Genomic DNA, 22,750 nt, shown 5'->3' with positions numbered 1-22,750 from the left:
TTTTCCAATTAAGAACATTTAAAACAAAAGTGAAAAGATATTAGACAACGATAGGACAAAGTGACAGTAACAGACGAGCGTAACAAAAATGAATTAGAATTATAATTATATAAACAAACATACAATAAGATTTTTTTTTTTTAATAACGAGACATTGGATCACCTGCCGTAGGCTACATATTATACATTACGTGTGAAACATTATGTGAGGATTATATATATATTCAATCAATGAGATGTGGGGGGAGATTCTCCATATAGTCAATAAAAGGTTGCCAAATTCTGTAAAATGTCTTTAACTTATTCCTCAAGCAGTAAGTGATTTTCTCCAAAGGGATACAACTATTAACTTCCGATAGCCACATTGCAACTGGCAGGGAGGAATCCAATTTCCATTTCAAGGCAATACATTTCTTGGCCATCGCTAGCAATATTTCTGTTAGCTTTATAGTATGGCTTTGCCTAAGATTGGTGTTAGTAAAGTTACCCAGTAGACAGACCTCCGGGTCTAAAGGGAATGCAACCCCGTGAATTGAGGATATGGTATCGCATACCCCCTGCCAGAAACCGTGTAGTTTTGAACACTGCCATGTGGAATGGAGGAATGTTCCTTCATCTGAGCCACATCTAAAACATAGGGAAGAGATATCTGGGTTGAACTTGTGCAGTCTAGATGGGGTGATATAGAGCTTATGGAGGAAATTAAACTGGATCAGTCTGTATCTGGAGTTCAATGTGGATGTAACACCATCCCTGCATAGGTCACTCCATAGATCCTCATCAAGGTCAATACCCAGATCTTTCTCCCATCTAAGTCGGGGTTTATCTAGCCCAGGCAGTGTTAGTCCTGACATAAGAGCATTGTAAACACGGGAAATGGTCTTGAACAGTGGTTGGTCTGCGTGGCAGAGTTGTTCAATAGGTGACATCTTAGGTAGGTTCCATTGTCCCTTGAGAGTCACCCTAATAAAGTTTCGTAGTTGTAGGTAGCTAAAGAAGTCCCTGTTAGGCAAGTGGTATTTCTGTTTCAGCTGATCAAAAGACATAAGAACTCCCTCCTCGTAACAATGTTCCAGAAGAGTGATCCCCTTCTGTGGTCTAAAGTTACTATTCTGGAAAAACATAGGGATCAATCTATTGTTCCATAAAGGGGTTTTAGGGGAAAGGAATCCCCCTCGTCCGAACAGCTCATGCAGTTTGCACCATGCCAGGACAGAATGTATGATTAAAGGGTTGTCTGTGATGGTTTTTATAGATTTTCTGTCCCATTTGTAAAACAAATCTGCCCCAGTGTCATCATTTACCTCAAGCTTTTCAATGTTCAACCATGAGGGAGAGGGACCATTGTCAAATCTCTGAGCCAGAAACCTAGACTGTGCAGCCCAGTAGTACATTCTAAAATTGGGGAGGTTTAAGCCCCCTTGACTGTAATCAAGGGTCAGTTTATCCAGGCCAACCCTAGGGGTTTTGCCGTGCCAGATAAACCGTCTGGTCAGCTTGTCGAGAGAGGAAAAAAATGCTGCGGGAACAGGGATAGGGAGAGATTGAAACAGATATAGAAACCTGGGCAGGACATTCATTTTAATTACATTGATTCTACCCAGTAGAGTGAGAGGTAAGTCCATCCATTTACAAAGGTCAACCTCCACCTTTTGCAACAAACTGGCCAGATTGAGTTTATAGAGGTTGTTCAGATTACCATCCACCATTATGCCCAAATATGTGAAGCCCATAGGCGACCATCTGAAAGGAAACTTGTGCTTGATGGTCAAAGACAGACAACGGTAAGTTTTCGCTTTTATCAAAATTGACCTTATATCCAGAGAAAGAACTATAACACTGTAGTAGGATCTGCAAGTGAGAGAGGGATTGTTCTGGGTTTGTTAGAAATAAGATAAAGTCGTCTGCAAAGAGTGATAACTTGTGGGTATGGGGGCCCACCTCAAAGCCATGTATGTCAGGGCACGTTCTAATAGCCTCAGCCAACGGTTCGATGGCGAGGACAAAGGGGTGGGGTCTAATTGGGCAACCTTGTCTGTTCCCCCTATAAAGAGGGAAAGAGGAGGAAGTAATCCCTTTGATAGCAATCCTAGCTTTAGGAGATTTGTAGAGTGATTTTATCAAATTTACAAACCAAACTTTTCCAAGACGTGAAAGAGGTATGGCCATTCAACCCTATCAAAGGCCTTTTCAGCGTCGAGGGAGACTGCGACACTAGGTATTTTGTTTTTTGTTAGCAAGGTGAATTATATCAAAGAACCTTCTGAGATTATTGGAGGACAATCTATTAATTATGAAGCCAGTCTGATCTGGGTTGACCAACAGGGGAAGACATGACTCCACTCTCTTAGATAGCATCTTGGTGACCAGTTTACAATCTGTGTTAAGGAGAGAGATTGGTCTATAGGAGGCACACTTTAGCAGGTTTTTCCCTTTCTTGTGGATTACAGTAATCACTGTTTGAGAGAAGGACTCTGGAAAGCAGTTGTCTTCTCTGGATTTTTTTAAGTACCTCCATAAGGTAGGGGACCAACAGCTCCCTAAATTCTTTATAGAACTCTGGAGGGAAGCCATCCTCCCCAGGAGATTTATTAGAAGGTAAGGATTTAATGGCCTCCAACAATTCAGGAACTGAGAAGTGTTCACTCAGGCGCTCGCTGTCTTCCCCTGACAGGCATGGGAGGTTGAAAGAGGAGAGAAAGGAGTCTATCTCTGATAGATCATCGCTTGATTGGGAAGTGTAGAGGTCTTCATAGTATTTCTTAAAAGTATTGTTAATTTCAGTAGGGTCGAAAGATATCTCTTTAGTAAGAGTTTCTATGGCATTAATTCTCCTCTTACTTTCCTCTGCTTTCAGTTGCCATGCCAATACTTTGTGAGCTTTCTCTCCAAGCTCATAATAACGCTGTTTTGATTTAGTGATGGCCCTCTCAGCTTGATATGTGTTCAGAATATTATATTTAAGTTTTTTATTTACCAAAAGCCTGTATAGATCTTTAGTCGGGCCTCTTTGGTAGGTTTTCTCTAGCTCGGAGATTTCAGATTCAAGGGCACTCAGTTCCGCACCGTGTTTTTTCTTCAGCCCTTTAGTATAGGAAATAATCTGTCCCCTCAGATAGGCCTTCAATGTGTCCCAAAGAATGAAGCTGTCAGGAGCAGAGGGTTTGTTAGTCAAAGTAAAAATATTGATCTGCTCTTTGATGAATGCACAGAATTCAGGTTGCTTTAGGAGTGTAGAATTTAGTCTCCATCTATATGCTCCATTTACCTTGGTTGGAATGGAGATTGATAATACCAGAGGAGAATGGTCACTAAGCAATCTGGGGAGATACTCGACATCTAACACTCTGAAACAGTTGTGTCGAAAGTAAAATGTTATCTATGCGTGTGTGTGTGTTGTGTGGGTGTGAATAAAAAGAGTAGTCCCTATCCTGCGGGTGCAACTGTCTCCAGATGTCTAGTAAATTGAGATCTTTCATGAATGACATGGTGAGCTTGCCGGCTTTGGTAAGAAGTGAGGGTTTATCAGAAGACCTATCAAGAACTGTATCTAAGCAAAAATTAAAATCTCCTCCAACCAGTAGCCATGCTGGTGGTGCTTGAGCAACCTGAAGGAAGACATTCTGAATAAACATATGGTCATCGAAGTTAGGAGCATAAATATTCAATAGGGTCCAAGACTCTGAAAACATATGCCCCTGCACCAAAACAAACCTGCCAGAGGGATCAGAGATGGTGTTGTTGACGCAGAAGGGGATGTGTCTACTTATCAAAATTGCAGTTCCTCTTGCTTTGGAGTTAAAAGAGGATGCAAAAACTTGTCCTACCCATTCCCTCTTCTTGTGTTCACTGGCTGTAAGATGTGTTTCTTGTAAAAACACAATGTCAGCCTTTAATTTCTTAAGGTATGTATAGACTCTTTTCCTTTTAATCGGGCTGTTAAGACCTTTTACGTTGAATGTGACATATTTTAGTGGATTAAGCATAGGTCGGGTTTCAAATATGTAACTGAATAGAAATCTATCATATGCAGATAATTAGGAAATGTTTCAACTTTGGTTTGAGCACAAAAATGACCTGTGTGTCTCTTTAGGAAGGAACCAATAAACATAGAAAAAAGGAAGAAAAAAATAATAAAAAGCCCACCCACCCCTATTGTCAGACTAAAACAACAATCCCAACAATCAAACATGAATACACTTGTAGAGATACGTTGCTGCTCGCTTTCCATCTTGCTCTTACTAGCTAAACCTTGGCGTAAACTAAAACCTGCGAGCTCTCTAAATTGAAAACAAACGTTGTGAATAGATATTTATGGCTGAATATTTACTGCCCACGGTAAGGGATGCTTGAGTCTCTTTTCGAAAGATTAACATAAATGAGGGGGAAAGCAGTGGGCCTAAACCCACTTATTGCTTCGCCCAGTAGATATGGACTAAACCAAAATATACTCTCCTGTAAATGTAATAGAACTCACCCCGGGAAGATACGGTTAGTTGAAAATGTACAAATCAATTAAAGTGACCGGGAGATACCAGCAGTTCAATCCGGATAAGAGAAAACACACGAACTGCATTTTATCCCCCAGAGAGACCGTCCTGGCTCAGACGTTGCTCAGTTCTTTGAGAAAAGTGTGCACTTCTCCCGGTGTGTTGAAGAGATGGCTTCGGCCTTTGTACTGAACTTTCATCCGCGCAGGGTGGATGAGGTAGCCGGTGATGTTCTTCTCCTTCAGTGCTTTGGCGGCAGGTCTGAACTGCTTGCGGCGTCTGGCGAGATCCGCGCTCATATCTGGGAAAAGGCTGACCCTCTTTCCATCGATGGTGATGTCCCCTTTGGCTCTTGCGAGTTGCAGTATCTTCTCTCTGTCTTGGAAACGGAGGAACCTGATCAGGACGGCTCGTGGGGGCTCATCTGGCCGGGGTTTCGGCGCTGATGTTCTGTGGGCGCGTTCGATTTCCAGCGGCTTGGTGAAGTTGATTATGCCTAGGACCTCCGGGATCCATTGAGTGAAGAAACGGACCGGGTCACGGCCCTCGCTGTCCTCTTTCAATCCCACCACACGTATATTACTACGTCTACTCTGGTTCTCCATCTGATCTACCTTGTTTTTGAGGTAGGCATTGTCCTTTTGCAGTTGTGTCAAGACCTGGTCATGTCTAGCGATGGTATCTTCAACTGTACTAATGTGCAACTCTGCCTCAGTCGTTCTCAAGAGGAGATCATTCATGGAGGATTTCAGGTTGTCAATGGAAGAATGGAGTTCAGCCGATTTCTTATCAATTTTCAGAGAAAGACCTCTGTTACCATCCTGAATTTCCCGGAGGAGAGTAGCCAGCATGTCGGCAGGCTCGCAAGAGGCTGCTGAGAGCAACAGTCTGGAACTGTCGTCTGAGTTATGAGGGCTAATGCTAATCTTGCTAGCTGTAGCGTTATCGTTATCTTGGGAATCAACGACGTTTTGGTCGTCCTTCTTGCCTCTCGGTCGGAGGTCCATGGCTCTTTGGGAAGGTAAGTACTTGACAATTTATCAGCCGATGTTAGAATATTGTTTCAACGTTGTTATTTAGGTAAAAATAGAATAACTTTGAAGAGCTCGGTTTGTCAACGTCTGCTCAGCTCCGCGGCATCACGTGCTCCCTCCTATAGGCTGACTTGTCCTTGTTGGTTATCAGGCCTACAACCATGGTTTTGTGAGAAAAACTTGATGATGGAGTTGGTGTCGTGCAAAGCCATGCAGTCGTTGGTGAACAGGGAGGACAGCAGAGAACTAAGGACATACCCCTGTGGGGCCTCTGTGTTAAGAGTCAAGATCCAGTTGCGGAGGATGGTGTCAAGACCCACGGCTCTGAGCTTGGTGGGAACAATAGTGTTGAATGCTGAACTGTAGTCAATGAACAGCATTCTCACATAGGTGTACCCCTTGCCCAGATGTGCTGCTGCCATGTGAATAGCAATGGAAATGGCATCTTCCGTGAATCTTGGAGTGGTCCAGTGTGCCTGGCATGTCACTTTGTTTTTCTTGGGGACTGGGATGATGGTGGTCTCCTTAAAGCAGGTGGGGACTACCACCTGGGACAGGGAGAAGTTGAAAGTGTCTGAAAAGACTCCTGCCAGCTCGTCAGCACACACTCTGAGGACGTGGCCAGGGATGCCATCTGGGCTGGTGGCTTTGTGAGGGTTCACTGGAGTTCTGACGTCAGCTTCGGACAGAAAAAGAGCCTGGTAGTCCAGAACAGCGAGTCTTTCTGGATGGCTCTGTATTGTTTGCCTCGAAGGGAGTATAGAATGTGTTAAACTCATCGAAGAGGTAGGCTTTGGCAGTCAGTGATAGTCTGTAATCCTAGCCATATGCGACGCGAGTCTGAGTTGTCAAACATCAACTCAAGTTTGAGTCTATATTATCTTTTTGCCTCCCTAATGGTTTTGTGGAGCTCGTACCGGCTTAGCTTGTATGTGTCCAGCGCCACCCTATTCTCTGTGTTGGTGGATCCTTCTTGAGTTGCTGCTTGTAGGAACAGAGAGATGTGATCTGTTGGCTGAAGTGGGGGCGGGGGATGGAAGCATGCCGGATCGTCTTGTGGGCCAGGACACGTTGGTGATATTTTGAGAAATGTTATTTTAAAACGGGCTTGCTTTTGGGACACTGACTGCTTCCGGGTGAGAGGATTCTTGCTGTCAGTTCACTGAGTATCTCCTTGGTTTTTGCTTGTGGCGGTATGTACACAGCTGTGCTGCCTTCAACACAGTTTGACCACAGCATCCTCCTGGGTCGACTGAAGGAATGCATAGGTCTCGACAGTACCGCCCATAACTGGTTCACCTCATACCTTTCAAACCGCACACAATATGTTGATGACACAGATCTACATAAAACCAAACCCCGGATTCCCTTCGATTAACACCATCACAAGCTGTCTAGATGACAAAGGCCTGGATGTCAAACAACCTCCTGCAACACAACAATACTTAAACAGAACCAATCCTCATCGGCACTCCCCATCACACCAAAACCAGTCCGATCACCACTCTTACCTTTGGCAGCCACTCCATCCCACTGTCCTCCTAGGTCTGCAACCTTGGGGTGTTACTGGATTCCTCCCTCATTTTCTCTGACCACAAAATCTGTCTGCAAAAAATATTTATTTCACCGGAGAAACATCACCCAGCTTCATCCTGCTCTCTCCAAACCTGATCTGGAAAAGATGGTCAACTCCCCCGTCACCTCCCGACTCGATTACTGCAATGCCCTCCCCTAAAAAAGCATCCACGGGCTGCAGCTTGTGCAGAACAGCGCTGCCAGTGTCCTCACAGGAACACGGAGATCTGCCTCATCCGACCCATTCTAGCCTCTCTCCACAGGCTACCCATCCAAATTAGAATAAACTTCAAGCCTCCTGTTAGTCTTCAATACCTATGGTATCCAATACCTCAAGTGAACAGCCTTCAGGGTCACTCTAGTCAAATGATCAAAGACTCCTTGCAGTCCCCCCCCCCACACCTCCGCTTGCCCCAGACCACCACGTCCTTTAAGTCTGAGCTAAAGAATCACTTCTTCAAACTGGCTTTCACGTAATACTTTCTACGTTGTGGTGTCAGTTGTCGGTCTTATACGTTTGTTTCAAGTTCTATTGTTCTGTCCTCGTCACCTTTATTATTTTGTGTATCTTGTATGGTACTTGACCGCTAGCTATCTTTTAATGTCTTTAGCCTTTTTGTTAAAATAAAGCTTTAATGGCTGCTCACAATGTAAAGAGCTTTGTGATTTACATCTGCAAAGGAAAAGCGTTCGACAAATGTAGTTTATTATTATTATAATAACACACGTGAATTCCCTCGGCATATAGTTGCTATTTTAGCGTCAAATTATTGCACAAACATTCTGAGCAAATAAAGTAATAACTAACGCAAAAAAATCACCATTTTACTAGCCATGTGTGCACACTATGCTTGATGTTTAGTCCCTCCGAGTCCATAGCTATTGGGTAGAGGTTGTTAGGGGGACTTGTTGCCTAGGAGACAGGTACATAATGGCAGGGGGTCTACAGCAGCTGTGCTATGGAGAGTGGTGCAGCATTAGAACAAAAAGAGCAGTCCTGTCCCACTGTCAGCACGTGATGATGCTTCAATCTCCAAGTTTGATGCCACAAAGTAGCATAACGCAACAGTCAGCAATTGAGTTGGATAGACTAGAATAGGATAGATGTAGTGAAGAACTGTGAATGTTGTTCAACAAACTCCTCACCATCCCCGGTTTCTGTTTTGGTGTAAAGATGAGGGATGGGCCTGGAGAAATGGAACCACTATCAAATTCATAGACAGAGCCATGGATGCAAGGACTGACCATCCAGTACATTAAAGTTATAGTTTTAAGCATGTTTTGAAGCTATACAGTGTTTGTGTATAAACATTGGAGTAAACCAAGCTTATATTTTGGTTTATGATGGGGTATGACAGTGGAACTAAGGTCATAAGGCATTTATAATTCTTTAACAATCAATGGGTAACTTGATATATAAATTACTTTATAGGTCCAAAAATGTATGCAGCAACTGCAGATGGCCCCTTTCAGGTTTATATAATCTAATTTGTGCTTGTGGATTAATTTACTTTTGCCTTTCACAAAGTTATAGCTAATTGAAGACCATTCAAAAAGCCTACAAAGTTCCAAAACGACAAGGCTGGGGTGCGGTTATGTCCTGGTAACTAAACTATTGGTAGTCCCATAGTCATTGATGCATTTGGTGCACCGGAAATATAAAACCCCACCTCTCATTTACCTCTACTGCCACCTAGGGTCCAATAGCAAAACGGTTCCTTTCAGCAGCTTAGGAAGAGTTTATAGCAGATACATATCCAATCATTTCAGCTCCCTGAACAGGCCGTTGAGGTCTACGCAACAGATATGTGATAAGGATTGGTAATATAAGGGTTTTGTCCTTGGCTCTACTGGGGGGAGAGGGGTATTTACAACCCCAGCCTCACACACTTTCCAACAGGTCAGACCAAGGGAACTATGGGACATGGTATGGTGTCAGAAAAGGGTGGGGGGGAAGTAGTGGCTAGACAGGAGCTAGTTCGGCAGCAACCCCTGCACCCAGCCTAAGCTTCTGTACAGACACTGAGCCAAGAGCGAGAGGGAGGGAAGGGGAGTGGTAGCCGCTATATTTAGCCCCCCGCCGCCCGAACCACATACCATTGGGCGCGTTCGAGCGGATCACTTTTGTCAAGTCAGAGACCATTGTTGGTCACCGCCTTTCGAAGTGTGTTGCATTATAGAGATACAAATTGGCCGACATGCGCCTGCCTACATGTCGACAACATGACAATCACGTGATTAAAAGGTCACGAAGACGACCGCAAGTTTCTGCAGTTGCCCTTCACCAACTTCATCCTGCAGCCGTCACCTGCATTGTGGGAGGCTCTACTGTCAACCAATCATTAGGGTCTTTTGTTTGACCCAAGGGAACATGACCAAAGACGTGACTGAAATCGGAACCAACTTTGCCGCAATTCAAATATAGCAGGCTACATTGGAAATACTGTCTACAGTGTAAATGGATTTGATATTTGAGGCTCCCTCTCACTAATTGATTGTACAATGTACACACATATGATTTCAGTTTGTGAGTGTATGATATGGGGGTTGGAGATGTTTATTTTGATTCTGCCATGTCGATCTGAGCCTTAGTGTCCGACTTTCGGCTGTCGTAGTTTCACCTACCCTGACTTCACTCCTCGTTCCTTCACATAAGTCGGGTTGCTTTAGCCTTACCACTCAAACATGCCCCATAACTAGGACACACACTGCCAGTCACTCATCCAGCCAGCCACCAAGCCCCCTCACCACCCCCTCCTTCCCACTCACCCCTGTTAAGGCTTCAGCACAGGGAGTGCAAGGACCCGTGCAGGTCGCCCCACCCAGTCTGACCTCCTCGCCCCACGTCTTCCTAGCTTCCGTAAGGATACAGGCACATGTTGAGACGCCCCTAAAGGGACCTACACACAGGTAAGGTGTCATAGGCATAGGGTCACTTCCTAGGTGCTGTGCCGATATGTTTTGCTGGGTGATACCACAGGGTGACATTGATGTTTCAAGCTTGTTTGGGACTTTCAATAGTCCAGGCGTTATGATTGACAGAGCTGTATTATTGTCCAATCGAACACTTTTTCTCTTGCATCCCCATGTCTTGTTAATGTAGGACACTTGATGTAAGGTACACACGTAGTATGTCTACTATATGATCCCTCCTAAGACTTAATGCAGCCTGATATGTAAATGGCTTACTGTAGGGTGATGAATGTCATTATGCACGATGATGTCAAGCAATCTTTTTCACAATATTTCCAAGTTCTCCATACATAGTGTTTTTGGTGCTATTCCCACAATGGATACAAATAGATTTAAAGAGCTTACTAACATTGAGAACTTCTTTGGACGTTTATTGACCTCTCTGGAGGTGACACTAGCGACGCTAGAGCTAAGAATGCTTTCATTAAAATGGTCAGATTGTCGTATAGGAATGGCCCTCAGGCCAAGTGAATAGACAAGACAAGTACTTTGATTTCTCTGCACGTTACTCTGCTGTTGTCTTTACCTAAATGATGTTTACCGAATGACTTACTGAATGAGCAGCCATTCATACGGATACAGATTTTTTATGTGGATTTCAAATGAAAACAAAATGGTGCATCGTACAGCTAGACCAAGGAACACAATGGTATGATGTGGACTGTTGCTTTTCCCACATCTTGTCAACCGCCACACATTCTTGCTGTGGCATTGCCCGTCCCGTACCTATGTCCTTTCTCAACCCAAAAGGGTGATCCCAAGCATATTGATTCTCGCTTCACCACCGAGTGAGTGTCATGTCTGCCGAGCATGTGCTTGGCGTTTAACGGCTCAGGGTTATTTCAAAGGAATGTGTTAACTTTGCCCTTTCAGCACTTACCAATAAATTGTACCTGCTGCGGCGGGTGTTTGTTCGTGGCAGGGGGAGTGTAATGTTGGTGAGGATAGCATGCCTTACAGTGCTGCGCGGCATTGCTTCCTTTGGTTTGTTAAGCTAGTTGCTACGGCACAAGGCGTGCCGTCACATGCTGTCCCTTGTGATATTGTTTCCCCAGGGGCAGCGATGTCGCAGTTCTCTACCATGACGACCAACGAGAGGAAGATGCAAGCTGCAGCCATCTGTAGGGAGGTACAGGGTCCTGAAGGTATGGTACGACACGTGGCCTCTCTCTCACACTCGCTCTCTCTCCCCCCGCTGCCTCCCTTCATTAATTTCTAATGTAAAAAAACACATGGACACACATGAACAATTTAACTGCAGTCATACAGTACAGACAAATACATGTGTGTGCCTGTAAACAAAGACAAACACACACTCTCTCTCACTCAGTCTATACAGACTCTGTAACGGGGTATCATCTAGTTCACTACTGGTTTCCAAGCAGCACCATTGAACCGGTCTGCGGCCTTGGATATAAATAAGCAAATGTGAAGTTTTTTTATTACTGAATGTAATTAATCCCTTTGTCGTTGTCCTTTGAACAAGCTATTTCTGGGAGGGGACAACTGCATGGCTCATTGGGGAGAGAGAGAGAGAGAGAGGGAGAGCCTGAGGGCCACTGACAGCTGAGGGATATTCTGTCAGGCTGGTTTGCTTTTGGCTCATTTGATTAGACTATGACGTCTCCATGATCAGCATGCACGGGAGGGAGGGGGGATTTCACTGCTAATCACAAACAAGGGGGCCAACATGAGAGGCTGTCTGACACAGAAAGATTATTAAAAATGTATTTTATTATTGACAGCATACAATATATTAAGTCAGCGAGATGGGTAATGGGAATGTGTTTTACAGTGAAAGGTATATCAGTAGAATGTAAATAGACAAATGTGAATATTGTCAGTATAACGAGCATAACTTACTCTGACAGACTACAGACTGTATGCATAATAGGGTCATTAAAAAGTAAGGGTGTGTGGGACACTAGCTCAGCCAAACACAGATAAAACCATAACAAGGGCATGCACAGCTGAGGTACAGAATGACACAACACACACACACATCCCCACCCACCTTTCCCCATACACACCATCCCTACTTTCTCAGAGCTGTTGTGTCTCTTCCAGATGCAGAGATGGACCTGGGGAAGAAGATGAGTGTCCCTAAGGATGTGATGCTGGAGGAGCTGTCTCTGGCCTCCAACAGGGGCTCCCTCCTCTTTGAAAAGCGCAAGAGGCGCTCTGAAAAATACACCTTCGAGAGCATCCAGAATGTAACCAACACACAGATCAATGTAAGCAACACAAACCCCTTGCATGTACAGTACACGCTTGAATGTGAACGCTAGCTAGATTAAAAACTCTGGATACTACAACGACAATCAAAAAACTGGAACAAAGTTGCTGTTTCAACGTGAACGTTTATGGGAAAATGAGCGATGAGGGAGATGACCGATACCATTAGCATTTGTTTTGGAGCTCTACGCGATTCTGATGAGAAATTTAAAGAAGGCTCATCGCAGAGTTTCCATTCGGTTCATTCAAACCATTATCAATAGCGTTCGAAGAGTTTATCTTGTACTGTAGGAGACTGTCATCTAGTGATTCATTCTCCCCAATCCTATAGTTACCTATACGCTTACGAGGAGAACGGCAACAGACACTTGACAAACACTATACCTAATTTTCTGATGAAACACATAAGCGCATGAGATGATTATCAGACTGCAGCCTTACTGCTGCTCAAGACTCGGACACATTGCAGAAACAGCCTAACCGCTAGAGTAACAGATAGGGCGTAACGGATAGGGGGTAACAGATAGGGGGTAACGGATATGGGGTTGTTTCTGGATAAGGCCTTGTACTTGCATAATAGCTATGAGATTCTTACAACGGGCATAAGTTAAAAGTCCTGTTTACAAGCTTTGTGTTTGGATGGGCAGTGTGCCAAGTCTTCATCTTTTCGTCCCGGCAATTTAGGCCACTTAGGCCCTAGCGGCTACTTTAGGCCCTAGCGGCTACTTTAGGCCCTAGCGGCTACTTTAGGCCCTAGCGGCTACTGTAGGCCCTAGCGGCTACTGTAGGCCCTAGCGGCTACTATGCTACTCAGACCATACAGGGACATTTCCCAATATACTTTACCAAACTAATTGAAACAGAGAGTCCAATCTGTTTCTTTCCATTTAGAAGTCACATCCAGGACACTTCATCTGATAACTAGTTGTTTGAGCCTGTAAACACACACACATACATACAGGCAACTGCCGAAATAAAGGAAACACTTGAGTAAATGAGGGATACAAAGTATATTGAAATCAGGTGCTTCCCCACAGATGTGGTTTCTGAGTAAATCTATCAATTAACATCCCATCATGTTTAGAGTCATGAATAACATTCCCAGTCGCCCATTATTTTGTCTACCATGGCTAGAGGAAGATATCTCAGTGACTTTGAAAGAGGGGTCTCAGATGAGCATAGAGGGTTTAAAGGGTGGGTAGTGTGTGTGTGTAAGTCTTAGTCACTAGATCTCAACCCAATTGAAAACGTATGGGAGATTCTGAAGCAGTGCCAGAGATAGTGTTTTCCCCCACCCTCACCAAATTAAGTAATTTCTCATGGAAGAATCCAATAGATTCTGCAAGCGTCTGGAACTCTATGACAAGGCGCATTGAAGCTGTTTTGGCTCGTGGTGGACAAACACTCCACACAGACACTATATATTGGTGTTTCCTTTATTTTGGCAGTCACCTGCACATTTTAAGGTTGTTTGGAATATATTGGACACTGAATCTAATGAAATTATTAAAACTCTAAAATGAAAATAGTTTGATCTTGCAGTCCCCGTTTGTTTACCTTTTGGGGCAAAGGGGAATTTATTTCAAGTTGTCAACATTTCCTGAGGAAGTCCTGGCATAAATTAGTACAAATATCACTGGGGAGGATGAAAGTTACCCACTGTGGACCACAGCACAGGATATTTATACATGGGAATACAATGCTCCTTATGTTACTGGCTCTACATAAGACAGTCACTGAACTCTCCATCGTTCTCCCAATCTCACTTTCTCTTTCTTAACCCCTCTATATCTCGGACCTTTGCTCTAAACTGTCTCTGTCCTTTTCCCTCCCTCCCTCTAACCTTCTCCTTGGAATGGTGTAATTCTTCAAACGCAGAGTCAAGAAACCACAGAAAGCAACAGCTTGGGAGTGGAACAGTCTAAAACAACCCCGAACACGCCTGATCCGAGCAACACCCCCAACCCAGACAACATTGCACCAGGTGGGTGCTGCTAATGCGACATAACCTCTGCTCTAAATTCATGACCCCATGACCCCTACGACTCATTAACCTGGATGTCAGTGGAGTCATTAGCATGATTTATACTAGCACGGGTGAGCCGGTGACATTGAAGTCATCAAGCCTTGGCCAGTTGAAAACATTTATTGGAGCACCTGCATCGGGCACAGAGCTCAAAACCTTAGGCCAAATTAAAAATTACGCAGCCCGGTGAGAATATCCCTGGCCTTATGTCCTTTCAAGAAAGTAACCCTAGCCCCTTCACCCCCTAGACAGGATTTTACTTTTATTAAGTAATATGGTCATAGCTACATCTTGCTCTATGGTAGAACTTTCGGTGCTAGTAACGTTTACTCCTTTATTCACATGAGGTAAGTGTATGGATAAAATAGGTGTTGGTCCAGCTGGATTTAACAAACTATGAAATGTTTAGCTATAGCGTGGGGATAGTCTTCATTGTTTTGGCATTTTATTAATTCCATTGCATTTTTTTGTACTTAGGCGTCTTCGTGGGGGAAAACATTATTCTTGAGTGGAATCTTCCGGGCTCCAGGGCAGGAGCATTCCTTCTCCCCCATCTCTATCTTTCTCTGTGGATCTCTCCCTCACACTCTGTATCTATCCATTCTCTCCCTTCCCTTCCCTCACTTTTTATGGGCGACCTTGGGGATAGTTTGATAACAGTCAAGTTTCCTCCACAGGAAATGCGCAGAGTATTTCCTGTGTCCACCACTCGCTATCCTCTGAGAACCATCAGGAAGAGAATGGCACTCGGATCACACTCAACCTCCTGATCCAGCACAGTCAACATAATATGGACACCAGTTAAGCCGATGAGCACATGTAGACAGTTTGCGATGCTATTTTGGGAACATACGACTACGCCACCACCTTGAGAGAGAGTCGGCGGAGAAGTCCGTGGACACAGCGATAACAGTAGCCGAGAATTGGGCTCAAAGGTTATCGGATGTCACACAATGACTCTTAAATTAGACAAGAGATGAACCCAGATGTTTCACTTTTGGGTGTCTAATGGCTTGTTGAATAGTGTGAATAGGGAAGGGAAGCAAGGAAATGCTGGCTACCGAATAAATCACTGCACCGCAATCAGACTCATGTTGAAATGTTACTCCACTGATATAACCGTATCGATAGCCTTTTACATTAGAGTGGCAAAAGGGCTAATACAGTGGTAATAGATATGTAATACTACAATGTTATCACCATGGTACCACTTTATTCATTGCTGTAATGCTCACATTGTATATAGACTTGTTTATACTGTATGTTTGTTTTACTCCATGTGTAACTCTGTGTCGTTGTATCTGTCGAACTGCTTTGCTTTATCTTGGCCAGGTCGCAATTGTAAATGAGAACTTGTTCTCAACTTGCCTACCTGGTTAAATAAAGGTGAAATAAATTAAAAAATGTTTTTAAAGTGCTACCCAAATATCTTGTCCCTCTGGTAGTGTGGGTCTGACGGACTGGCTCGAGATCATGACGCGAACGTGAGAACATTTGGAACAATGCTTCACATTTGGAACAATGCTTCAAAACATGGAGTCAAAACTTTGTCTCTAGTCTTGTTGTCTATATCTACCATGCCTTAACCCCATGTCACTAATACAGTGATCTGTGAGCAGTGATCCCTTTCATCTTCCCAACCAACCCCCAGTGTTTCCTGCAGTGCGGCAGTCACAGTACATTTCCCACAACACATTGGAGCAGCCAAATGTGCAGCCATGCTCGTGAACACTTCTCCGTGGCCCCAAGTAGATCTTGTGGTTTGCGTTTGTGAAGGAAGTTTCTAAAAATAAAAAAAACAGCAGAACTCCCCTGAGGAGACAATGTTTGGTCTTTCTCATTTCCTCCTTTGATAAAACAAACTCCGAATATTTTGTTAGTTGTAAGAGGGTTGGACGTGACACAGCAACACCCTACGTTACGTAACACGTGTTTGCAAGGCGCCCCTGGCAAAGAACACTAGTTTTGAAGGATACTTATTTGGATAGGCCTTCCCTGTCACCCTTACACCACAGAGTAAAATGTCCTTCATGTTGGTTCACTGTGAAACTTAACCCTATTTTTGACCATACAGGGAAAACCCATACATTGCTGCACTTTGTTTATATTGAGGTTTGTGCAAGACAAAAAAATTAGCTTGAGAGTACTGTATATGACCTGATAGATTCCTCAAATGGCATTGTAAATCATTACACCATCTCTCTGCTATGCAGTTTCTCACTGCCTCCTCTTCCTTATTTCTATGTCTAGCTCTCCCTCTGATTCTTCCTCTCCCGCTCTCAACTTCTTCTACCGCTTTGACAAACTGTACCGAATGGAGTCACAGGGCCCTTACACCAGATTCTCTCTCCCCCTCTTTTGCCCAGGTTATGGTGGACCTCTAAAACAAATGGAACCAGAGAAGTTCAACAGCACATGCCTCCCCAAGTCCTACCACTCCCCCTGGGACCAGGCCATCTACCACAGCGACCCCTCCCTGGCCGATAGCCTTGTCAACCACCTGGCAGAGCCAGAGGCCAAGCCTGAAGGACCAGGGTACAAGAGCTTCAACAGGTATGACTGATGATGGACCTGTCCTGGACCATACCTTGGCTGAAATAGTACAGTACTTGCCATGCCGGAGGCTGGTGCAGTAGTAATGCTCCCGACTCTAGACAAATTATATCCCCACGGCAACGGAGGTTCAAGCCTTCGCTCAGCTGACTGAGGGCAGCAGGTAGACTAGCGCAGTGGTTCCCAAACTGTGGGGCCCCCCCAATTTTTTACATTTTTATAAATACATACAGTACCAGTCAAAAGTTTGGACACACCTACTCATTCAAGGATTCTTCTTTATTTTTAAAAATAATTTTCTACATTATAGAATAATAGTGAAGACATCAAAACGATGAAATAACACATGGAATCATTTAGTAACCAAAAAAGAAAAGTGTTAAATCATAATATATTTTAGAATTGAGATTCTTCAAAGTAGCCACCCTTTGCCTTGATGACAGCTTTGCACAATCTTGGCATTCTCTCAACCAGCTTCATGGAGGTAGTCACTTGGAATGCATTTCAATTAACAGGTGTGGCTTGTTAAAAGGTAATTTGTGGAATTTCTTTCCATCTTAATGTGTGTGAGTCAATCAGATGTGTTGTGACAAGGTAGGGGCGGTATACAGAAGATGGTCTTTTACCAAATTGGACTAAGTCTATATTATGGCAAGAACAGCTCGAAGAAGCAAAAAGAAACGACAGTCCATCATTACCTTAAGACATGAAGGTCAGTCAATCCGTCAAATTTGTGCAGTCGCAAAAGCAATCAAGCTCTATGATGAAACTGGCTCTCATGAGGTCCACCACAGGATAGGAAGACCCAGAGTTACCTCTGCTGCAGAGGATAAGTTAAAGTTAAATGCACCTCAGATTGAAGCATTTATTTTGGCTGCAGAGTTCAAGTAACAGACACATCTCAACATCAACTGTTCAGAGGAGACTACGTGAAATCAGGCCTTCATGGTCGAATTGCTGCAAAGAAACCGCTACTAAAGGACACCAATAAGAAGAAGACACTTGCTTGGGCCAAGAAACACGAACAATGGACATTTTACCGATGGAAAACTGTCCTTCGGTCTGATGAGTCCAAATTTAAGATTTTTGGTTCCAACCGCCGTGTCTTTGTGAGACGCAGAGTAGGTGAACGGATGATCTCCGCATGTGTGGTTCCCATCATGAAGCATGGAGGAGGAGGTGTGACGGTGCTTTGCTGGTGACGCTGACTGTGATTTAAGGCACACTACCACAGAAATCTCCAGCGATATGCAATCCCATCTGGTGTGCGCTTCGTGGGACTATCATTTGTTTTTCAACAGGAAAATGTCCCAAAACACACATCCAGGCTGTGTAAGGGCTATCTGGCCAAGGAGAGTGATGGCATAATGCATCAGATGAACTGGCCTCCACAATCACCCGACCTCAACCCAATTAAGATGGTTTGGGATGAGATGGACCGCAGAGTGAAATGCAGCCAGCAAGTACTCAGCGTATATGGGAACTCCTTCAAGACGGTTGGCAAAGCATTCATCGTGAAGCTGTTTGAGAGAATGCCAAGTGTGCAAAGCCGTCATCATGGCAAAGGGTGGCTACTTTGAAGAATCTACAATATATTTAGATTTGTTTAACACTTTTTGGTTACAAAACAGGATTCCATATGTGTTATTTCATAGTTTGGATGTCTTCACTATTATTCTACAATATAGGAAATAGTAAAAAAATAAAGAAAAACCTTTGAATGAGTAGATGTGTCCAAACATTTGACTGGTACATTTAATACATTTAATTACATTTTTTTATGAACTTAGTTCTGCTTTCAACTTACTTGAGAACGTTGTAATATTAGAGTGCAATTTTGGAATTGGTTAGTGCATCATCAGTTTCCTCTTGTCATGTCAGTCATTGCATACCTCAGAGAGGTATTTATAACTTCTCAGAAATGTCCAGATAAACTAGCCCACATTTTTTTCGCTAGGTTCTTTGGCCCATAGATTTTGTAGCAATGTTCGAGTCACTGAAATATCACATGGCATGGTAAAATGTATAGAATTGCAAGAAAATGTACTTTAAAACTGCTCATTGTTCTCTGCACCCATGACAAAATGTGTAGAATTGCAGGAAATATGTTTTAAACCTGCAAACTGTTCTCTCCATCAACAAGAGGGGTTGGACAGTTTGTGTCATGAACAGTGCTTGTGCCCATAGAAATAGACGTGGGGTGTGGAATGTTCCCCAATGCTGCAAGGGGGGGATTGAGTGAAAACCGCTAGGCCAAGGGTTCCCAAAGTTTAAGAGCCAGAAGATCGCTGGTTCGAATCCCAGAGCCAGCACGGTGGGGGAAAAAAATGCTGTTCTGCCATTGAGCAAGGCAGTTAACCCCCAACAACTGCTCCCCGGGCACGGATGACGTGGATGTCCATTATGGCTGGCCCCCGCACCTCTTTGATTCAGAGGGGTTGGGTTCAATGAGGAAGACACATTTCCATTGAATTCATTCAGTTTTGCAACTGACTAGGTTCCCCCCCTTTCCCTGACTGGCTGTGCCTTTCCTTACTGTTCTTCCTCCTAGGTCTATCCCCCAAATCTTGTTTCTAACTCTGTCCTGACCCTCCAAAAAAATATATACATTAAGGAGTTTTGATACTCAGATCTCCTTAAATAAAAATATGATGCTTTACCCTCGCAAGAAACAAGTAGTGTTTCGAACAGTTGGTTTTCTACACAACATTCTCTATGTCTACTAGGCAGAAATGTATAGAAATGTAAACTTGCTTTTACACTTTGTCCAATGACATACTGTACATTCCTTTATCTGAGTCACAACATTGTCAATAAATACACCATATATCTCTTACCATACATCCCTTAGCATGTCAACAGAACATGTCCTCCAGCCAGAGGCTTAGACTCTTTGATGACTCAGTCAATGTGTCACTTCCCCTCTGCCTTGTTAGTTGTGCAAGGCTAATATTAACATTGTCAATCCTCTATCCATCTCCAGAGTGGCTACCCCGTTTGGCGGGTTCGGCGGCAAGTCCACCATACCGGCCCCGTTGTTCAAGGCCCCCGACGTGGAACACAACACCATGCCGGAGCTGTACCCAGAGCTCCAGGGGGAGCCTGCGGTGCAGAGGCCCACGTTCAATAGGGTGGCCTGCGGCTGGGCGGGGGCCAGCACCCCCGTCATCCTCCCCAAAATGCACCTGGATCCCATGTTTATCCCAGAGTCCGATGACCTTTGAACTTCTGGCAGTTGTTCAATCTTCTGAGATGCTGCTTGGTTTGCTACCCAAAAGTCCTTCCGCTGGGTTAGGGTCAGAATAGGGTCAGAGTGAGGGAAGGAGGCATTTTTGATTGCCTGATTAGGGTAAGTTAGCTACTTTTTTTGTGGCGAAAAATGCAAGTTTCTCTGATTAACTGATCTGCCCATGCCCAAGGTGTTCTGCCCATCTCCAAACTGCACTTGAAGTAAGTAAACCAGCTAGTTTACACTAGCTAGAGTTACTAAATACAGTATAGGATATTTACATACTGCACATTGATGTGTATAAGATACAATGAATCTGCCTGATGACGTTTGATTACTGTATTAGTTGTTTTTGAGCTAAATAAAATGATGTAAAGCACAATGTTATAATTTCAGTTTACAATTGAATTGCATTTTTTCCTGCTGAATTACATCAGCATATACAATACACTCTATACCCCTTGTGATTGCTTTCACATATTCCCAGAGAAATGCTTGAATAACTGTGGAGCAGTGAGTGTTGATCTACAGTGAAGGATCCATGGGCAGCATGACAGTGTATTTTTTTTTTATACTGAGTTACAGTTCATATACTGAAATCAGTCAAATTAAATAAATAAATTAGGTCCTGATCTATGGAGTTCACATGACTGGGAAGCATACAGATATGCTTGTTGGTCACAGATACCTTAAAAAACAAGTAGGGTCGTGGATCAGAAAACCAGACAGTATCTGGTGACCACCATTTGCCTCATGCAGCACAACAAATCTCCTTTGCATAGAGTTGATCAGGCTGTTGATTGTGGCCTGTGGAATACTGTCCCACTCCTCTTCAATGGCTGTGCGAAGTTGCTAGGTATTGGCGGGTACACGTAGATCCAGAGCATCCCAAACATGCTCCATGGGTGACATTTCTGGTGTGTATGCAAGCCATGGACGACTGGGTCTTTTTCAGCTTCCAGGAATTGTGTACAGATCCTTGCGACATGGGGCCGTGCATCATCATGCTGAAACATGAGGTGATGGCGGTGGATGAATGGCATCACAATGGACCTCAGGATCTCGTCACGGTATCTCTGTTTATTCAAATTGCCATCGATAAAATGCAATTGTGTTCATTGTCCATAGCTTATGCCTGCCAATAGCATGATCCCACTGCCACCATGGGGCACTCTGTTAACAACGTTGACGTCAGCAAACCACTCGCCCACACGACGCCATCTGCCCGGTACAGTTGAAACCGAGATTAATCCGCGAAGAGCACACTTCTGCAGTGTGCCAGTGGCCATCGAAGGTGAGCATTTGCCCACTGAAGTCGGTTACGATGCCGAACCGCAGTCAGGTCAAGACCCTAGTGAGGAAGATGAGCACGCAGATGAGCTTCCCTGAAACGGTTTCTGACAGTTTGTGCAGAAATTCTTTGGTTGCGCAAACCCACAGTTTCATCAGCTGTCCGGGTGGCTGGTCTCAAACGATCCCGCAGGTGAAGAAGCCAGATGTGGAGGTCCTGGGCTAGCATGGTTACACGTGGTCTGCGGTTGTGAGGCCGTTGGACAGGCCGTTAAATTCTGTAACACGTCGTCAGACATTATGGTAGAGAAATTATCTGGCAAAAGCTCTGGTGGACATTCCTGCTGTTAGCATGCCAATTGCACGCTCCCTCAAAACTTGAGACATCTGAGGCTTTGTGTTGTGTGACAAAACTTTACATTTTAGTGGCCTTTTATTGTCCCCAGCACAAGGTGCACCTGTGTAATGAGCATGCGGTTTAATCAGCTTCTTGATATGCCACACCTGTCAGGTGCATGGATTAGCTTTCCAAAGGAGAAATGCTCACCAACAAGGATGTAAACAAATATGTGCACAAAATTTGATAGAAATACGTTTTTTTCTTCTCATGAAACATGGGAACAACACTTTACATGTTGCGTTTGCACTTTTGTTTACCTGCTTATCTACAGAACTCCACATGCAACTTCATTCAAATTCAAAAGTGAGATTCTTTCATCGCTTTATGAATAATAAGAATCATCTGGAGCCATTATTTTACAGATTTGACTTCATGCACTCCATGAAAACGAGGAAAGTATATCACACATGATATAACGGCGTTGTGTGATGTGGGGGGGGCACCCCTGGGCAGTTATGATGAGCACAGAGAGGGAGGGAGTGAGAGAGAGATACAGACAGCCAGACAGACTAGCAGTCAAATGAATATATACAGACAGACAGAGGCAGGGAAGCAAACAGAGAAAGACAATCCATTCAAACAGAATCTTGACATGTGTAAAAGACAGCTTTTTGTTTAGCTGCCCATCACCACCAGAGCAGTGTGAAGCAAGCTAAATGTACAGCCCTTGTGGATTGCAAGACCGGTTGGTCACTGGTGATCTGAAAAAAATTGGGGTCTCGGCAAATGTCAGCTTTCGGAGAGTGTTTTTAATCTTTTCGCTCTGTACATTTAAGCAATAAGGCATAAGAACCCAGGGGTTATCGTGTGATAACTCCTGACTAAGGGCTGTTCTTAGGCCCAAGGTTGAAGCCTAAATGGTTTGAGGGCCTTATGGTCTTTATAAAACGGTTGCCAACATATTTATAAAAATAATGACATTTTCATTAAAAACATTATTTTCAT

The 22,750-nt window shown here is 43.9% G+C and overlaps 1 protein-coding gene across 2 annotated transcripts; it reads left to right on the top strand.

The window, feature by feature from the left end:
• The first annotated feature begins 9,812 nt into the window (after positions 1 to 9,812).
• On the top strand, positions 9,813 to 20,497 carry LOC115133552 (myozenin-2-like). 2 transcript variants are annotated; one of them, XM_065021906.1, is made up of 6 exons: positions 9,813 to 10,009; positions 11,128 to 11,217; positions 12,146 to 12,306; positions 14,186 to 14,291; positions 16,700 to 16,886; positions 19,870 to 20,497. In XM_065021906.1, exons 2-6 carry the CDS (start codon positions 11,136 to 11,138, stop codon positions 20,108 to 20,110), a joined length of 777 nt encoding a protein of 258 aa, XP_064877978.1. In that variant the 5' UTR covers positions 9,813 to 10,009; positions 11,128 to 11,135; the 3' UTR covers positions 20,111 to 20,497. The 2 variants fall into 2 exon arrangements, with proteins under 2 accessions (XP_064877978.1, XP_029522773.1); XM_029666913.2 differs by having other exon boundaries at positions 9,816 to 10,009; positions 12,140 to 12,306.
• The last annotated feature ends 2,253 nt before the right edge of the window (positions 20,498 to 22,750 follow it).

Source organism: Oncorhynchus nerka, linkage group LG8, assembly GCF_034236695.1.
Source record: "Oncorhynchus nerka isolate Pitt River linkage group LG8, Oner_Uvic_2.0, whole genome shotgun sequence".
NCBI lineage: Eukaryota > Metazoa > Chordata > Actinopteri > Salmoniformes > Salmonidae > Oncorhynchus > Oncorhynchus nerka.
The sequence above is the reverse complement of the archived record's forward strand: the minus strand, read 5'-3'. Positions and strand labels throughout refer to the sequence as shown.